The 12,933-nt window shown below is 36.5% G+C and overlaps 1 protein-coding gene across 3 annotated transcripts in view; it reads left to right on the top strand.

Annotated features, from left to right (window-relative positions):
• Nucleotides 1-12,933, top strand: part of LOC103702932 (protoporphyrinogen oxidase, mitochondrial) — a 35,613-nt gene that overhangs the window by 5,569 nt on the left and 17,111 nt on the right. For 2 of the 3 annotated variants that reach the window (XM_008785573.3, XM_008785574.3), the window contains exons 5-11: nucleotides 1,653-1,703; nucleotides 1,821-1,877; nucleotides 7,743-7,828; nucleotides 10,796-10,832; nucleotides 11,017-11,082; nucleotides 11,400-11,440; nucleotides 12,099-12,231. In XM_008785573.3, the coding sequence (XP_008783795.2) occupies nucleotides 1,653-1,703; nucleotides 1,821-1,877; nucleotides 7,743-7,828; nucleotides 10,796-10,832; nucleotides 11,017-11,082; nucleotides 11,400-11,440; nucleotides 12,099-12,231 (471 nt within the window). The remainder of the gene's footprint in view (nucleotides 1-1,652; nucleotides 1,704-1,820; nucleotides 1,878-7,742; nucleotides 7,829-10,795; nucleotides 10,833-11,016; nucleotides 11,083-11,399; nucleotides 11,441-12,098; nucleotides 12,232-12,933) is intronic. The other variant, XM_008785575.3, reaches the window with a different exon arrangement.

Genomic DNA, 12,933 nt, shown 5'->3' on the forward strand with positions numbered 1-12,933 from the left:
TGCACATTCACATAATATCATGCAAACTGTTTTTATTTATTTTTCAAGCATACTAATCATTGTGCATGATATAACTTTTACTGAGCTTCAACATCTAGAATTAATTGATTTATCTGCAACATCACTCTTTTCCTTTTGTCAAATTATTTTTTCTTTCTTATGTTTAGTTCTTGATCAGTAAAAGGTGATTCTGAAAGGTGTTGATGTCAAGACATAATACAGATAAGATTGTTTTAGATGACTTAATGAAGGTTTAAGGTGATTTAGCTAGTATTTTTTGAACTTTTTCTTGGTGTTATTGCAAGATTTACCTAGTATTTTTTGAACAATCAGTTATGCAATTGATTTACCATATTTCTTGTTTTTATGTGAATCTCTGAAGTTTAACCTTTCGGAAGATATAAAATTCCAGTAATTTGTTTTGTTTATTTATCCAAGATTGATGCATCTTGACATATGTAGGAAAATTCCATTAGGGTAGCAAGAAACTACCACTTAGGGTAGTGAACTTACTTTCTGAGTTTTTCCTTATTCAATCATTTTTATCAAAGGCCCACTTCCCTATATTGCACTCAAATTCACACGTCCGTCAGCACCCGCTTCTGGTAACTAGGATGCAACTTCTGTGGTAATCTTAAAGGAGCCTTTACAAATATTGTACTTGCAAGGCAGAGCCGATGTGAATCCAGAGTTTATGTCGCGTGGAATCAATGTTTTCCATTTCCAACAAGGTGGATCTGGACTCTCCCTCAGCATCATGAACCTTTATTCATAGAAATTGAATCTGTTCATTATAAATAGGTGTAATTTTTGGTATTTTAAGGCAAAAATGTGACAGTTTGAATTTAAACCATTGCACTTTTCATCCCAAACCATGTCTATTTTGTCTTGAAAAATGAAACAAACATATTTCTCAGACAAAAGGAAACCGAACATGAAGTTTTGTGTTTTATTTCAATTTATGGAATATTTTGACTGAAATTCTAACCCTTGATCTTTATTGAATTTATCCTCAAACTGGCATCTTTGTATCTTTCATTGTATTATGTGTTCTTCCTCCACGTTAAAGCATATGCATTTTCCCTTCAGGCAGCTGAATATGCTATCATGTTATTGACTTCAAAAGCAAGGTTTATTTTATTGTTAATCCCTCTGTCAGGCACTTAGGTATCTTCAGGCATTTTCCTTTTGTAATGGCCATACCTTATAAACTACATCTTGATACTTTTGCTTTATCGGTGTTCCTTATTTCTGTCATAATATGTTCTTTAGTACGAACGGATGACAAAGCAAATTGTTTAGTCAGTTCTGAAGAGATGGTATAAAGCCTTTTTGTTATGGTAATTATATGATTTTTGGGGGGCACCACCATTGATTTTTCTTTAAAAAGAGAAGAGAAACATTGTTGATGTTTTTAATCCCTAAAATTGACATGTCACTAAGAGAACTATGCATTCCTTGACATGAAGCATGCCTGTGAGTCATCTTCCTTTTTGCCCCCTTGTAAATTGGAATTGACCTACCATTCAGGATCTTTTGCTTGCTTATTATTTTCTAGACCAAGCTCTGTATATTGATACTGCTTATATTTAATATCTTTAAACTGATTGCATTATTTGGCTGATGTAATTGAATGTTGCCTTATGAGACAGCCTATTTCTCAAAACAAGCGGTATATTGTGAGGAATGGAATGCCGCAAATGGTAATATAGTTTTGTCAGAACAACTGGGCGTTTCCTTGTCTATACATTCTGTTTTGCTTTTATATTGATTAACCTATGCTGCTATTATCTGATGCTTCTGCTTGCTTTGTATCTCAGATTCCATCAAATCCCATAGCTCTGATTACGAGTAGCATTCTGTCTCCACAATCAAAGGTTTCTTCTGCCATTTAATTTCTGATGAAAGCATTTTGCTACCCCTTTATTTTTGTTGGGTGAATTCTTTTGTGGAATGATACTGTAATGACCAAATATGTCTTATGTTAACTGTTAGTTTTTTTTTTTTTTTTTTTTTTTGAAAGTTGGCTCAAATTAAATGCTGTTGGCAGTTTTCAAGCAACTGTCTTTTTCTCCTAATTGATTATTACTTTAGACTGGTGAACAATTTTAGATATCTACAGAAAGTACTAGATAATGCTTGGTTCTTATTCAGATAATGTCTGGGTCGGTCTATTTAACTAACAACATAATTTGTTCCAGTTACAACAATAATTAATGACCCGAAATCAATGATTCATGTGCAGTTGGTATTGCCCTTATCAGGCAGTACATATTGGCTATACCAACCCGACTTGATACAGGGTATAGGCCATGCCAGCCAAACTGTGTCAGTGCAGCCATGTGCCATTTTATACTGGACCATGTTTACAGGCACATATAGTGTTTTTTTAGAACTTTTCTCAAATAATTAAAACTGCGAACAGAAAATGGATAAGTCCTTAGCCTAGCCTCCTGTTTTATGTGCATGATATACCAACCCGACTTGATACAGGGTATAAGTTCTCTACTATTTATCCCGCTTACCAACTGGAAAAGAAATTTATACAAGCCTCCAACTACAACATGTAGCTTCACTTTCTTCGGAGACTCTGTTTCCCATAATCTGTTTCCAGAGAAATGACACGATAGTAATCATGTTGCATTAAGAATGACAATAGAAATAATGTTTAGGTTCTAGTCATGGTAGTTTCATGGTTATGTAATATTGCAATAATTGTTAAAATGAAAAGAGGACCTAACTTGTTTCTGTAATGTTTATATTAGTTTTGTCGATGCAGATCTTGTCCAAAATAGAGCCTTTTGGATTAAAAATCATTAGATTTTGGGGGTTAATGAGGCTTGCAATCCATCAATTGGGGCAAACTATGGAGTACCACCTAAGCTGAAACATCGAGTCATTAAACAGGCTTTTGAGACAAAAATCTGTTCCGCCTCTATCCTGATAAAATTTTCAACAGAGCAGTATACTCTTTTCCTTCCTAACTAAATTGACTGCTGCTTCAATGCCGCCTAGACATTGACTAGTTCTGGATCTTAGTTCTGATCCCCTACTCTCTTGGTAGTAGCTGATTCTTGCTTATCTGAGAGCTGGATTTCCTGCTTATTCATCTGAAATATCTCCTTCACCTTCCATTGCCTTTTGCTGGGCCTAGTTGGCCAAGCTTGGCCCTGTTTGTCATCAATAACCTCTAGGGCATACCTGTATCACCTCCTTCAAGGTGCACTGCTTATCTCTTCCCATCCCCTAAATATTTCTGCTGCTGCTTTCTCAATCCCGCGAAAAGGTCCCACGCTTATTGTTCTCTCTCTAATTCCTGTCCATCATCTTCTTTCTCTGTCAGTTATAGCCAGATTGGTATCCAACTTCAATTTAGAAGCAGGTATGGGGCCTTTTTTTTAAAGAGCATAATGCATAAGCCTTAGGTTATTGCCAAGTAAATGCAATCCCCTTCTTCCCCTTACATGAGCAAATCCAAGCTCCCTCATAAGAACCTAGTGCTATGATTTGGCAACAAGCCCAGGAAATGAGGCTGCCAGGGCTCACCTAATAAGAATCATCATTGATCTGTAACTTAAGAGTAGGCTCGGTCCTCTCTCAAGGGAGTAAGGAATGAGGTTGGAGATGTAGGTGCAGGGAAGAGAAAGCTGCTCTATTGAAGAGGTGAGGTCCCTTTTCTTATCCTTCTATTCTTGTCCGGACAGACATGGAAAATATTTCGATTTCAAAGGCCTGTTTGGCTTAGGAGGCACCCTGCAGTTAGCAGAATTCAGTGGACTGCAAGCCATGTGATCTGCTGAAACCACATTCAGATTTTTGATTTCTGAATGAAATGGGGGTTAGTACATATATAAATCAGTTTATTCTCTTGTTTGGCCTACTTTGAAGCATGTAAGTTTAATAGTGGTCAAACCAGATAAAAATGTATGATACAAGCTTTTATTTTATTGTGTTTCATGTTTCATGTTTGTTATGTGTATTCAAAAAAGAGAAATCACATGTGAGCCCTGATTCCTATTATTAGAGTTAAAAGTCATGGATTATAGAGAAAGTAAGAGCTTGATCTTTTAGTCGACACTCCATAAACATCCGGGTTTAATTGGCATAAGTCTAAATGCCTAGATTTTCTTAAATCTTCTAGATTTGGTTTTGTATAAATGTGAGGCCTGGACTTAATAAAAAAATATTAACCTGTCTTTCTGTATCCTCTATTTTTTTACATTTTGTTACTATAAATTTAGGGAGTGTGATACTTTAGTCCAACAAGTTGATGTGAGGCCACTTAGGGTGACCTAAAGGGGACAAAAATTAGGGAATAAACCAACCCACTATCTTGCTATCCTCTCTCGAGAAGTAGGGTAGATATGGTGCTTTTCAATAATTGGAATAAAACTAGTGGCTTAAAAATATCTGATTTTGGGTTTAAAGAATGGGTAAGGGTCCTAGGTAAGGATTTCTTAGGGTTTTAGGTCAAAAAAGAGAAGCAATATGTTTGACTTGTAACCAAATTCAGGCCAAAGGAACTTATTTTGGTAGATAATAAAGATAAATTGATGTTCAAACAGTTCTAGCAGGCTACAGTATAATACTAGGGATGAATCTCAAGTTAGATGGCTCCTATGGCCTTAGTAGGCTACAAGGAAGGCTTCAGATCGAGATTTTAAGTATGATATAGAAGATCTATGTTCAGGTTAGTCCCAGAGAATAAATAACTATCGGCAAATATAGAAGAAAAGTAGAAGGCACACAATGATCAATTAACAGCAGAAGATGTAAGAAAATAGAATGAGAAAGAGAGATCAATAGAAAGAAAGGGAGAGAAAAAGCAGCCAACCTGGTTGAATCTTAATTTTTTTTTCTCTTCAAAATAACTTACAATGGACTCCTATAACTGGTGGATACTTACCTTCTTTTGTGACCCTGCCACCCCCCACCGTTCCTGGTTTGAGTCCATTGGGACTCTAGAGTAGACGAAATAAAAACAAAACCCCTTTTGCATTGCTGCTATGCTCCAGTGCTTTCTACAGTAAATAAAAGGAATTCCTTTATTTAGGTGCCTATTACTTTTCTAATTGAAGGTTAATAGAAGATAATAAATAAAATTATGATTTGGCTGATAAAAAATCCTCATCATACCACTATCTTCTAAGTGATCGAAATCAGCAAATGTTCTTGGCCTGCAAGTGATATTTGAAATGTGACTTGCTTTGACCTGGCTTCAAAACTTGGATATGATCCTAAATTCCCTGATTAGTCAATTGGCCTCCCTATTAAGCCCATCCATTGTTGAAAACTGTGAGCTAGAAGCATCATCGGTTGTTCCTTGAGTATTTTCACCACTTTTTATGTCCGTTGCTCCAGTCGTTATCGCAGGTAACACCCTCTTAATGTTTAGTAGCTTTAGTTTATTAGGAAAAATGAACTTTCCCTATATTAATGCATAATTTATTTTCTTTGGGAGATTTTTCAGCTGACCCCATAGCCTATAGTCATCCTTTCTGCTGATCTATGTTGGCCAGGATAAGCTTTCCAACCAACCTTAACAAGTAGTCTTATAGGTGACTACCGCACTCTTCAATTTGTTTGGTCCTCTTCATCATCTCCAGGATCATGGTGTCAATAGAATACTTCTTGGTTACTTTTTTCATCATTAGCAAATGGACGATACATACTTTCGCTTACCCATCTTTATTCATCTGCATTCAAAGTCTTAGCGGTTCTTTTGTCATAAGTAGATGTTATATTATTTCCTTGATTTTGCTTTAATGTTTGACTATTTGAAGCAAGGTTTGATACATTTGGTATGGTATAGTCAAGGATTGCTGAACCGAGCCGAACCGGCCGGTTCAGCCCGAACCGAGCTGACCCGGTCTCCGACCGGATTGATTCTCCAATAGAAAACGGTTTCGCCCCCTTAGGGGCTGGAACCTGATTGAATGTGGTCAGAACTGACTGGAACCGGCCAGAACTGGACGGCGGTGGGGTTGTGGCAATTGCCCGCAAGAACCGGTATCAATGGGGCTCAGATTCGGTTTGGTTCAAACCGGTACGGGTCTCGGTACTAGTTCGAAGAATCTTGGGTATAGTACGATCCCCATAAGAACACAAGGTGAGAGACTTTTTTCTCAAGCCTAGCCATGGTATTGCAACCAATGATAAGGGTTGGGTGCAACACATAACTGGGCAGAACTGGTCAATTCTACCTAGAACAGGCTGGTTCAGTCTCTACACTTCGTCGAATGCTGGTACCGCACTAGTACGGCATGGTATGCCCGGTATGGGGCCGTATAGAGATGAACCATGGTTTGAAGTAATATCCATAGTGTTTTTTTGAGACAACGGACCTAAAGCCTCTCCATTACTTAGGGGGTGTTTTCTCTTTCCAAAGGGCGCCTTTTCTTGCAATAATAGCACTCCTTAGACATGTTAGTCATGCATCAACTAATAGGTGCATGTTGATGTGGTGCTTTATTTTGAAGCTTTGCCATTTTGGTTTTGACCCTATAAAGCCATACACAGAATTGTTAGCTGCAACTGGTTCGGGCCAAAAGCCAAAAAAAATTTGGAGCCGGTACGGGCCGGTCGGTTCGGGCCAGTATTGGTTCGGTACGACCCGTACCGACCTGTACCGACCGGTACGACATACCATGCTTGCAACATATCTTGTATCACTCATATTTTGTGTCTTTAGGTTACCCTGCTCTACTTACCACAGGTCTTTCATGCACATTCTCTAGTCTTCAAGGGATCATCAGCTACTTACTCCTCTTCTTTATCTCTTTGTTGGAACTTCTATTTTGTACTAATGTAGTTGGATTTCAATCCCATTAATTAACTTTCTATTAGAAGAATCTTTCTAGATTATGCTTTTTCCTAAGTGCATGCGTTATGGCTCCTGTTGCAGTTTGAAGGTTGAGCATCAAGCGATGACTCACCACCATAGAGGTCAGCTAGCTTGATCTCTGAAAAGACCTGAGTACCCTATCTTCTATTGTCACGACTATTATGATAAAAAAGTGTTATTCATATAGCCAAATAAACATTATTTTATGATTGCTGGAACTTTTTAAGATCTACCACTTTGTTTGACATCAGTATGCCTGCAGTGTGCCACCCCTATGTCCATGCTACTGAGGTAGCTTCTAGATTTCTTTATAACAAATCACACCACCCTGCTTTTAGTGTCTTTTAGGCAAACTCTCAATCTTAGAATCATGGAATGGAATGGGAATGGGAGTAGAAATGAGGATGAAATTAGACAGGGGAACAATTGATAACTTGTTGCTTAAACGTGACACCAAGAATTAGAACAAGGCAGGGTGCAGGAGCATGGGTTGGGTCAGTTGCAAGTCTGGCTTCTTAGCAGGAAGAGATTTGACCCAGCATGAGTTGAGCGTGGTGGTAGAGATCTGGATGATATTAGTTGTAATTTGTATGTTCACACAACTAGTAATCAATATGCAAACAACATAAGGGCTATTGTAAGGGGCTATTGTAAATCTTAACAGGCCATCTCCCCTATTAGTGGATAGTTGCACATCACATTATTCCAGAATTTTCTTCTCAACAACATAAGGGCTTCATTGGGTTTTTGCAGCACTTTTTTCTGCATCGTGCCCTCATTTTTAAGAGATGAAATACTTGTACATTGTTTTGTCTATTTACTGCTCTCGTGTGTTGCTTTACTATTGTAGAATTCTCTATATTGCACTTTCCATATAACATGCGTTTCATGCTTGCAGTTAAAGATATTTCTGGAACCATTTTTGTGGAAGCACAATGGCACAAAGAGTTCCTTAAAGGTGTCTGATGAACGTTCACAGGATAGGTGATTATACATTTGTCAATTTTGTGGAACATTTCCTGTTCTTGTAACCACTAAAAACACTATCTTTTTTCATGTTTCTATTAGCATTCTTTACTGTTGTCAGATACACATTGACACCTGGGTTCTTCATGACTGCTCATGATGTAGGAGAGATAGATGGCCTGATAGAGTTGTTTGGGTTTCCCTGGAGCCTGATTGTATAAAGAAGTTTTTCTTTTAGCTTGAGTGGCTTTTATGGTTATTTGGCTTGGGCTCTTCTCCTAATTGCAGCAGCCAATCTTGTTTTTCTAAGTTGTTTTAAACTCCAAGCTAAGTGGTGTTACATTCTGATAAAAGTCAATAATACAGTCTAAGACTGATTGGACGTCTAGAACATGTCAAGAATTTTATAATGTCATTTCTAGTCTATTAATAACTCAATAATGTTTAGGGAAATATTCTTAGATTTATAAAAGCATTCCACTTTTTGATTATGAAAATTAAAAATCAGACAGCTTCCTTCCTATGTTTACTATGTCATTCTAAGTTTATGCTGTGTCTTTACATAACATGGAGTATTATGTGGACCTTTTTCTCTCTAATTCATCTTTTAACTTTGGAAGAAAAATGATGCATGTGCACATCTAAATGAAAAGGACTGTGTCCCTGAATCTTTTTCTTCCTTTTTTTTTAAAAAAAGAAAAATATGAAGAATCTGACACCTTGAATCACTATAGGATGCAACGTCTAGATAAGTCATGTATGTTACATTGTGTTTATATGTCCAGAAATTATGCTAGTGTAGCTTAAAAGTATTGTGCACATCTCACTCAACATGATTGTAAACTTTTAATAATACTCTGCTTTTTTAGCTTTGCATAATTGCCATTGGTAAAATAGAAGCCTAAACTGTTGTCTTATAGTACTAAAGCCATATTATTCTGTAGTTATATTCTACTGGATCTTGATTTGGTGCCTTGGGTGGCCTTTCCTGTTTTCTGGAATAAATTTTTAAGAGCTGATGGGATTGGTCTGTTCAATCAATGGTTATCCAGCAATGGATCTTCAAGAATAGGATAGGGGCCAATATAATTAGTTTGTGGATTTGTAATGATAGGAGGTTTGTCAAGTTTTTGTGTTATGGGAAATGACTATGGCAATAGGGGTTTAAGTCTCTCTACACGCCGCATCAGTAAGAAATAATTTAATAGACAAATTACAAGGATGACTTGCAACAAGTGTCACCTGGTAACAGGGATATAGGTTTTGGGTTGTAATGTCTATGAAGGGAAAAATGTCTAAGAAGTCCTTGATGGGATGTCTAAGATTGACTTGTAACCAACCTTCAGAATAAGCTTTTGATGATGGGCTATGGCCTTGGATAGGAATAAGTGCTAAGATTGAATTTGCTGAATCAACCCTAGATAAAGCGAGATGAAATTTGATGATTTTGATTTTTGTAAGGTTGGTTATTGTTACAACGGGTGAGATTGTGAGAGATGTATAATATTGATTATGAAGCAATTAGTTCTCTTAATCTGCTCTTAATCTGTCTATTTTATTGCTTAAGTTATTTGTGGGGTTAGTATATGTAAATCTTCTCATGTATAAGTCTCATTACGACCTAACTAATGAAAATAAATCCAACGTAATAGCTTCCTAGTTATGTACAGTCGCTGAAGGACTTATAATGCATCAAACATTGTGGAACATATGCTTTAGGGAAAATTATGTAAAACCACCTTTTCCGTTTATTATCATATGATGCCCTCATTTTTCTAAATATTGCATCACCCTTTTTTTAAGAGCAATTTCATTCCACCTATTAGTGAACTTTTGAGGAATTCCAGAATATACCTCTAATACCTGTTTTGCAAAATTCCTCAGGACTATAATACTAAGATACTTATATGATGAATTGCCGATTGTTTGCTTATGACACACTTGCATGGTTTATATATCTAAAATGACATACCAATGACCAAGAATCGCCGAACCGGTACCGGTCGGCCACCGGACTGGTTTGGACCGGTACCGAACCGGCCAAATGGGCCACATCCACAGTGTTGTGGCATTAAATGCCACAGCGTGTGCTGCGGCAAATCGAACCGGACTCGGTGCCGATTTGCACCTAGTCGAACCGGACTAAACCGGACTGGTTCGTTACGGGTTGAACCGGCCGGTACAGGCCGTTCAACATTTCTTGCTAATAACCATGGTTTCAAAAAGTGCTAGAATGGGACAGTACCGTTGACACCATCCCATTCCGATGCGAAACAGTATGTGCTAGGACATAGGAACCATCTATACACAAGGAAACAGTGGAAGTCTATGCCGGAAAAGGAAAATTCTCAATAAAAGATTTTAAGATTGCTTGAAAGCCTTTGTTTGGAATGAACATTGTGATTGTTTTTGAAGACCCAAAGGAACAGTGCCTTTTTAAAGTAAACTGAGACTTTTCCTTGGTCTATTAACCAAATTTATCAACCGGTGTTGCCTAGCTGTGGTAAACATTTAATGTCTCCTGAGTTCTCATTAAGTAGACTGTGGTAAGCATTAGATCAAATTTTTGGACAAAGATGAATCGTTACATATGGTTTTGTGTATTCAATCTCTATCAACTTAGTTGTAATAACTATTCCTTGTAGGCTATTTTATTATGTTGGACACTCTTTTCTTTCCCATGACTAAGCTGGTTTTGTATCCATATCCATAATTAAATGGAAAAAATATACAGCTCTTTTTGTAATAGGGAAGTGTTTCTTCTGAATTATGAAAGACGTAGGTTTGGAAATCCAGAATTTGATTTGTGTCCTTTTCTCCCAATAATGATATCTGAAGTTCTATGTTTATAACATGAGTCTATAATCTTGCAGTTCATAGTTAGTTAACAAAAGACACTACAAATTACAACTATCCTGTTGCACTCAAAGTTATATTTTGCAATATGGGGAAGATTTTAAGCTTTCACCATTTCAATATCTGCAGCGTGGGGCAGTTCTTTCAACGTCATTTTGGAACAGAGGTGGAGCACAATGCTTTCTTCTATTTTGCCATTCACCAGCTTAAAATTGGTTCTTTCTTTTTTTTCTTTATTCTTTTGCTTGATCGCTACATTAACATTATTTTTATGAATACTTTAAAGCATTAAATCTTTAGTGCTTACCGTATAAGCTAAAGCAATTATATTCTTTTTGATCTTATCACAGGTTGTTGATTATCTTGTTGATCCTTTTGTGGCTGGCACCAGTGGTGGGGATCCGGAATCACTATCTGTAAGCACTATCTTCCTTATTTTGGAAAGAATGTCTTTGTTCTTTTTTTTTTTTTGTTGAGTATTTTGTTTGTTCTCACTTCTCACATTAAAAATTATATAATCTCTTGGTGCTAATACTGCCTTTTATCGGACCATTAAAACAATCTACAGGAATTCTGTTTGATTGTTCTAGCTGGTCCTTGATTGATTAAAATGCTGTTAAACTCTTGAGTTATATATTCAGTTGCTGCTATAGTGTTTTCTTACCTAGGTGTATTGTAAAGCTCTATACATATAGCTTTCCTTTTTATAATTATTTATTGTTGCATCATACAGATGCGCCATGCATTTCCAGAGTTATGGAATCTAGAAAAGAAGTAAGTCCCATCTTATCAGTTCAATTACTTCCAGTGTTTCCTTTATTATTCTAATGAAGTGCTTCTAACTTCAGCTTGACTTCACCATCAAGTTCTTTTTTTTTTAGGCTTTTTAAAATCTCTTGTGCACTGGAAAGTGCTATTTTGTGGTCTTTGATACCAAATTCAGATTTGCGTATGTCATTTCTGATTAAGAAAAAGAGATTCTTGATTTCTTTTATGTCAGAATTTTTTTTTCAAACCAACCATATAAATTTAGGACTTGGGCCCATGTTAGATCATATCTTTCTAAGTTAACAGGAGCATGCTATACTCAACGGATGGATATTTTATTTTATGCTGTGTTGTCCGTGCTGGAAATTTTTGATATCTTCAACCACTACCCCAATTGCAGTCTGATGAATATAATTAAATAAAAAAAAGTCTGGTTGTGAGATCTCATCATCTATCCAAGATTTTTTTTTTTTTTTTTTTGGTGTGTCATTTACAATCAGCAAAAGAAATTTCAACCTCTGCATCTCAATTTCAGCTTTCTGAAACTGTTCTACCAAATAAGAATAGATATCTTGGATAGCATGAAATTGTTTAGGTAAATATTTTTGTGCTGCTTTTGATGATGTGGATCCTAATTGATGGGTTCATGAATTGATGCTATCAGGTTTGGTTCAGTCTTTATTGGGGCCATCCGGTCCAAACTAACAGGTAAAGCCAAAGTTAAGGGGGAAGGAAGAACATCAGTGGAAAAGACAAAACATCAGCGTGGTTCATTTTCTTTTCATGGTGGAATGAAGGTAAACTATCACAAATTCCATATATTTGTCGGTTCCTTTAAATCGTGTATCCTTTTTCGGTATGATTAAGAACCATCGCATCTATAGACACTCGGTGACAGTTATTTCTAATTGCCAAGTTAATTTTATAATGATTTGGTGACATGTAGCCATGAAACATGTTTTTTTCCTTGTTGCATCAGTTTATTTGATCTTGAGATAGTAGCAGCAAAATACAACACTGTTCCAAATTCTTGTTTTATGTTATGTAAGTATTGAACATTTTCATGTGGTGCAAGGGAATACATGAATAACTGATAGGTGTTGTAGTATATCAGTGACAAAATGAGCATGACTGCTAATAACATGTCTCACTACACATGACAAGCACAAAATCTAGATATGGATGCCGCAAAATGGGAAGCTGATGGGAAAATTCCTTAAAATACATTCTCATGAGTACCTGACAAAAGAGAAGTTGGGAAACCGATAATGGTCAGGGATAGAAGCTGGAATAGAATCTCGTTTGGCATACTTAAAATATCTGCCATTGCTCATTGTTGAATCATTATGATCATACCTGATTTCTTCATGAGGCTGTGACTTGTGACTGAAAAAGAAGCAATAGTTAACAGTTTCTCATGTTAGTGGCGCTATATATGCTTATCTTGATATCTAGAATCAATGAGTTTGTCTGCTATGTTGTATATGGTAGTCTATGCC

The sequence above is a fragment of the Phoenix dactylifera genome, chromosome 14, assembly GCF_009389715.1.
Source record: "Phoenix dactylifera cultivar Barhee BC4 chromosome 14, palm_55x_up_171113_PBpolish2nd_filt_p, whole genome shotgun sequence".
Lineage (NCBI taxonomy): Eukaryota > Viridiplantae > Streptophyta > Magnoliopsida > Arecales > Arecaceae > Phoenix > Phoenix dactylifera.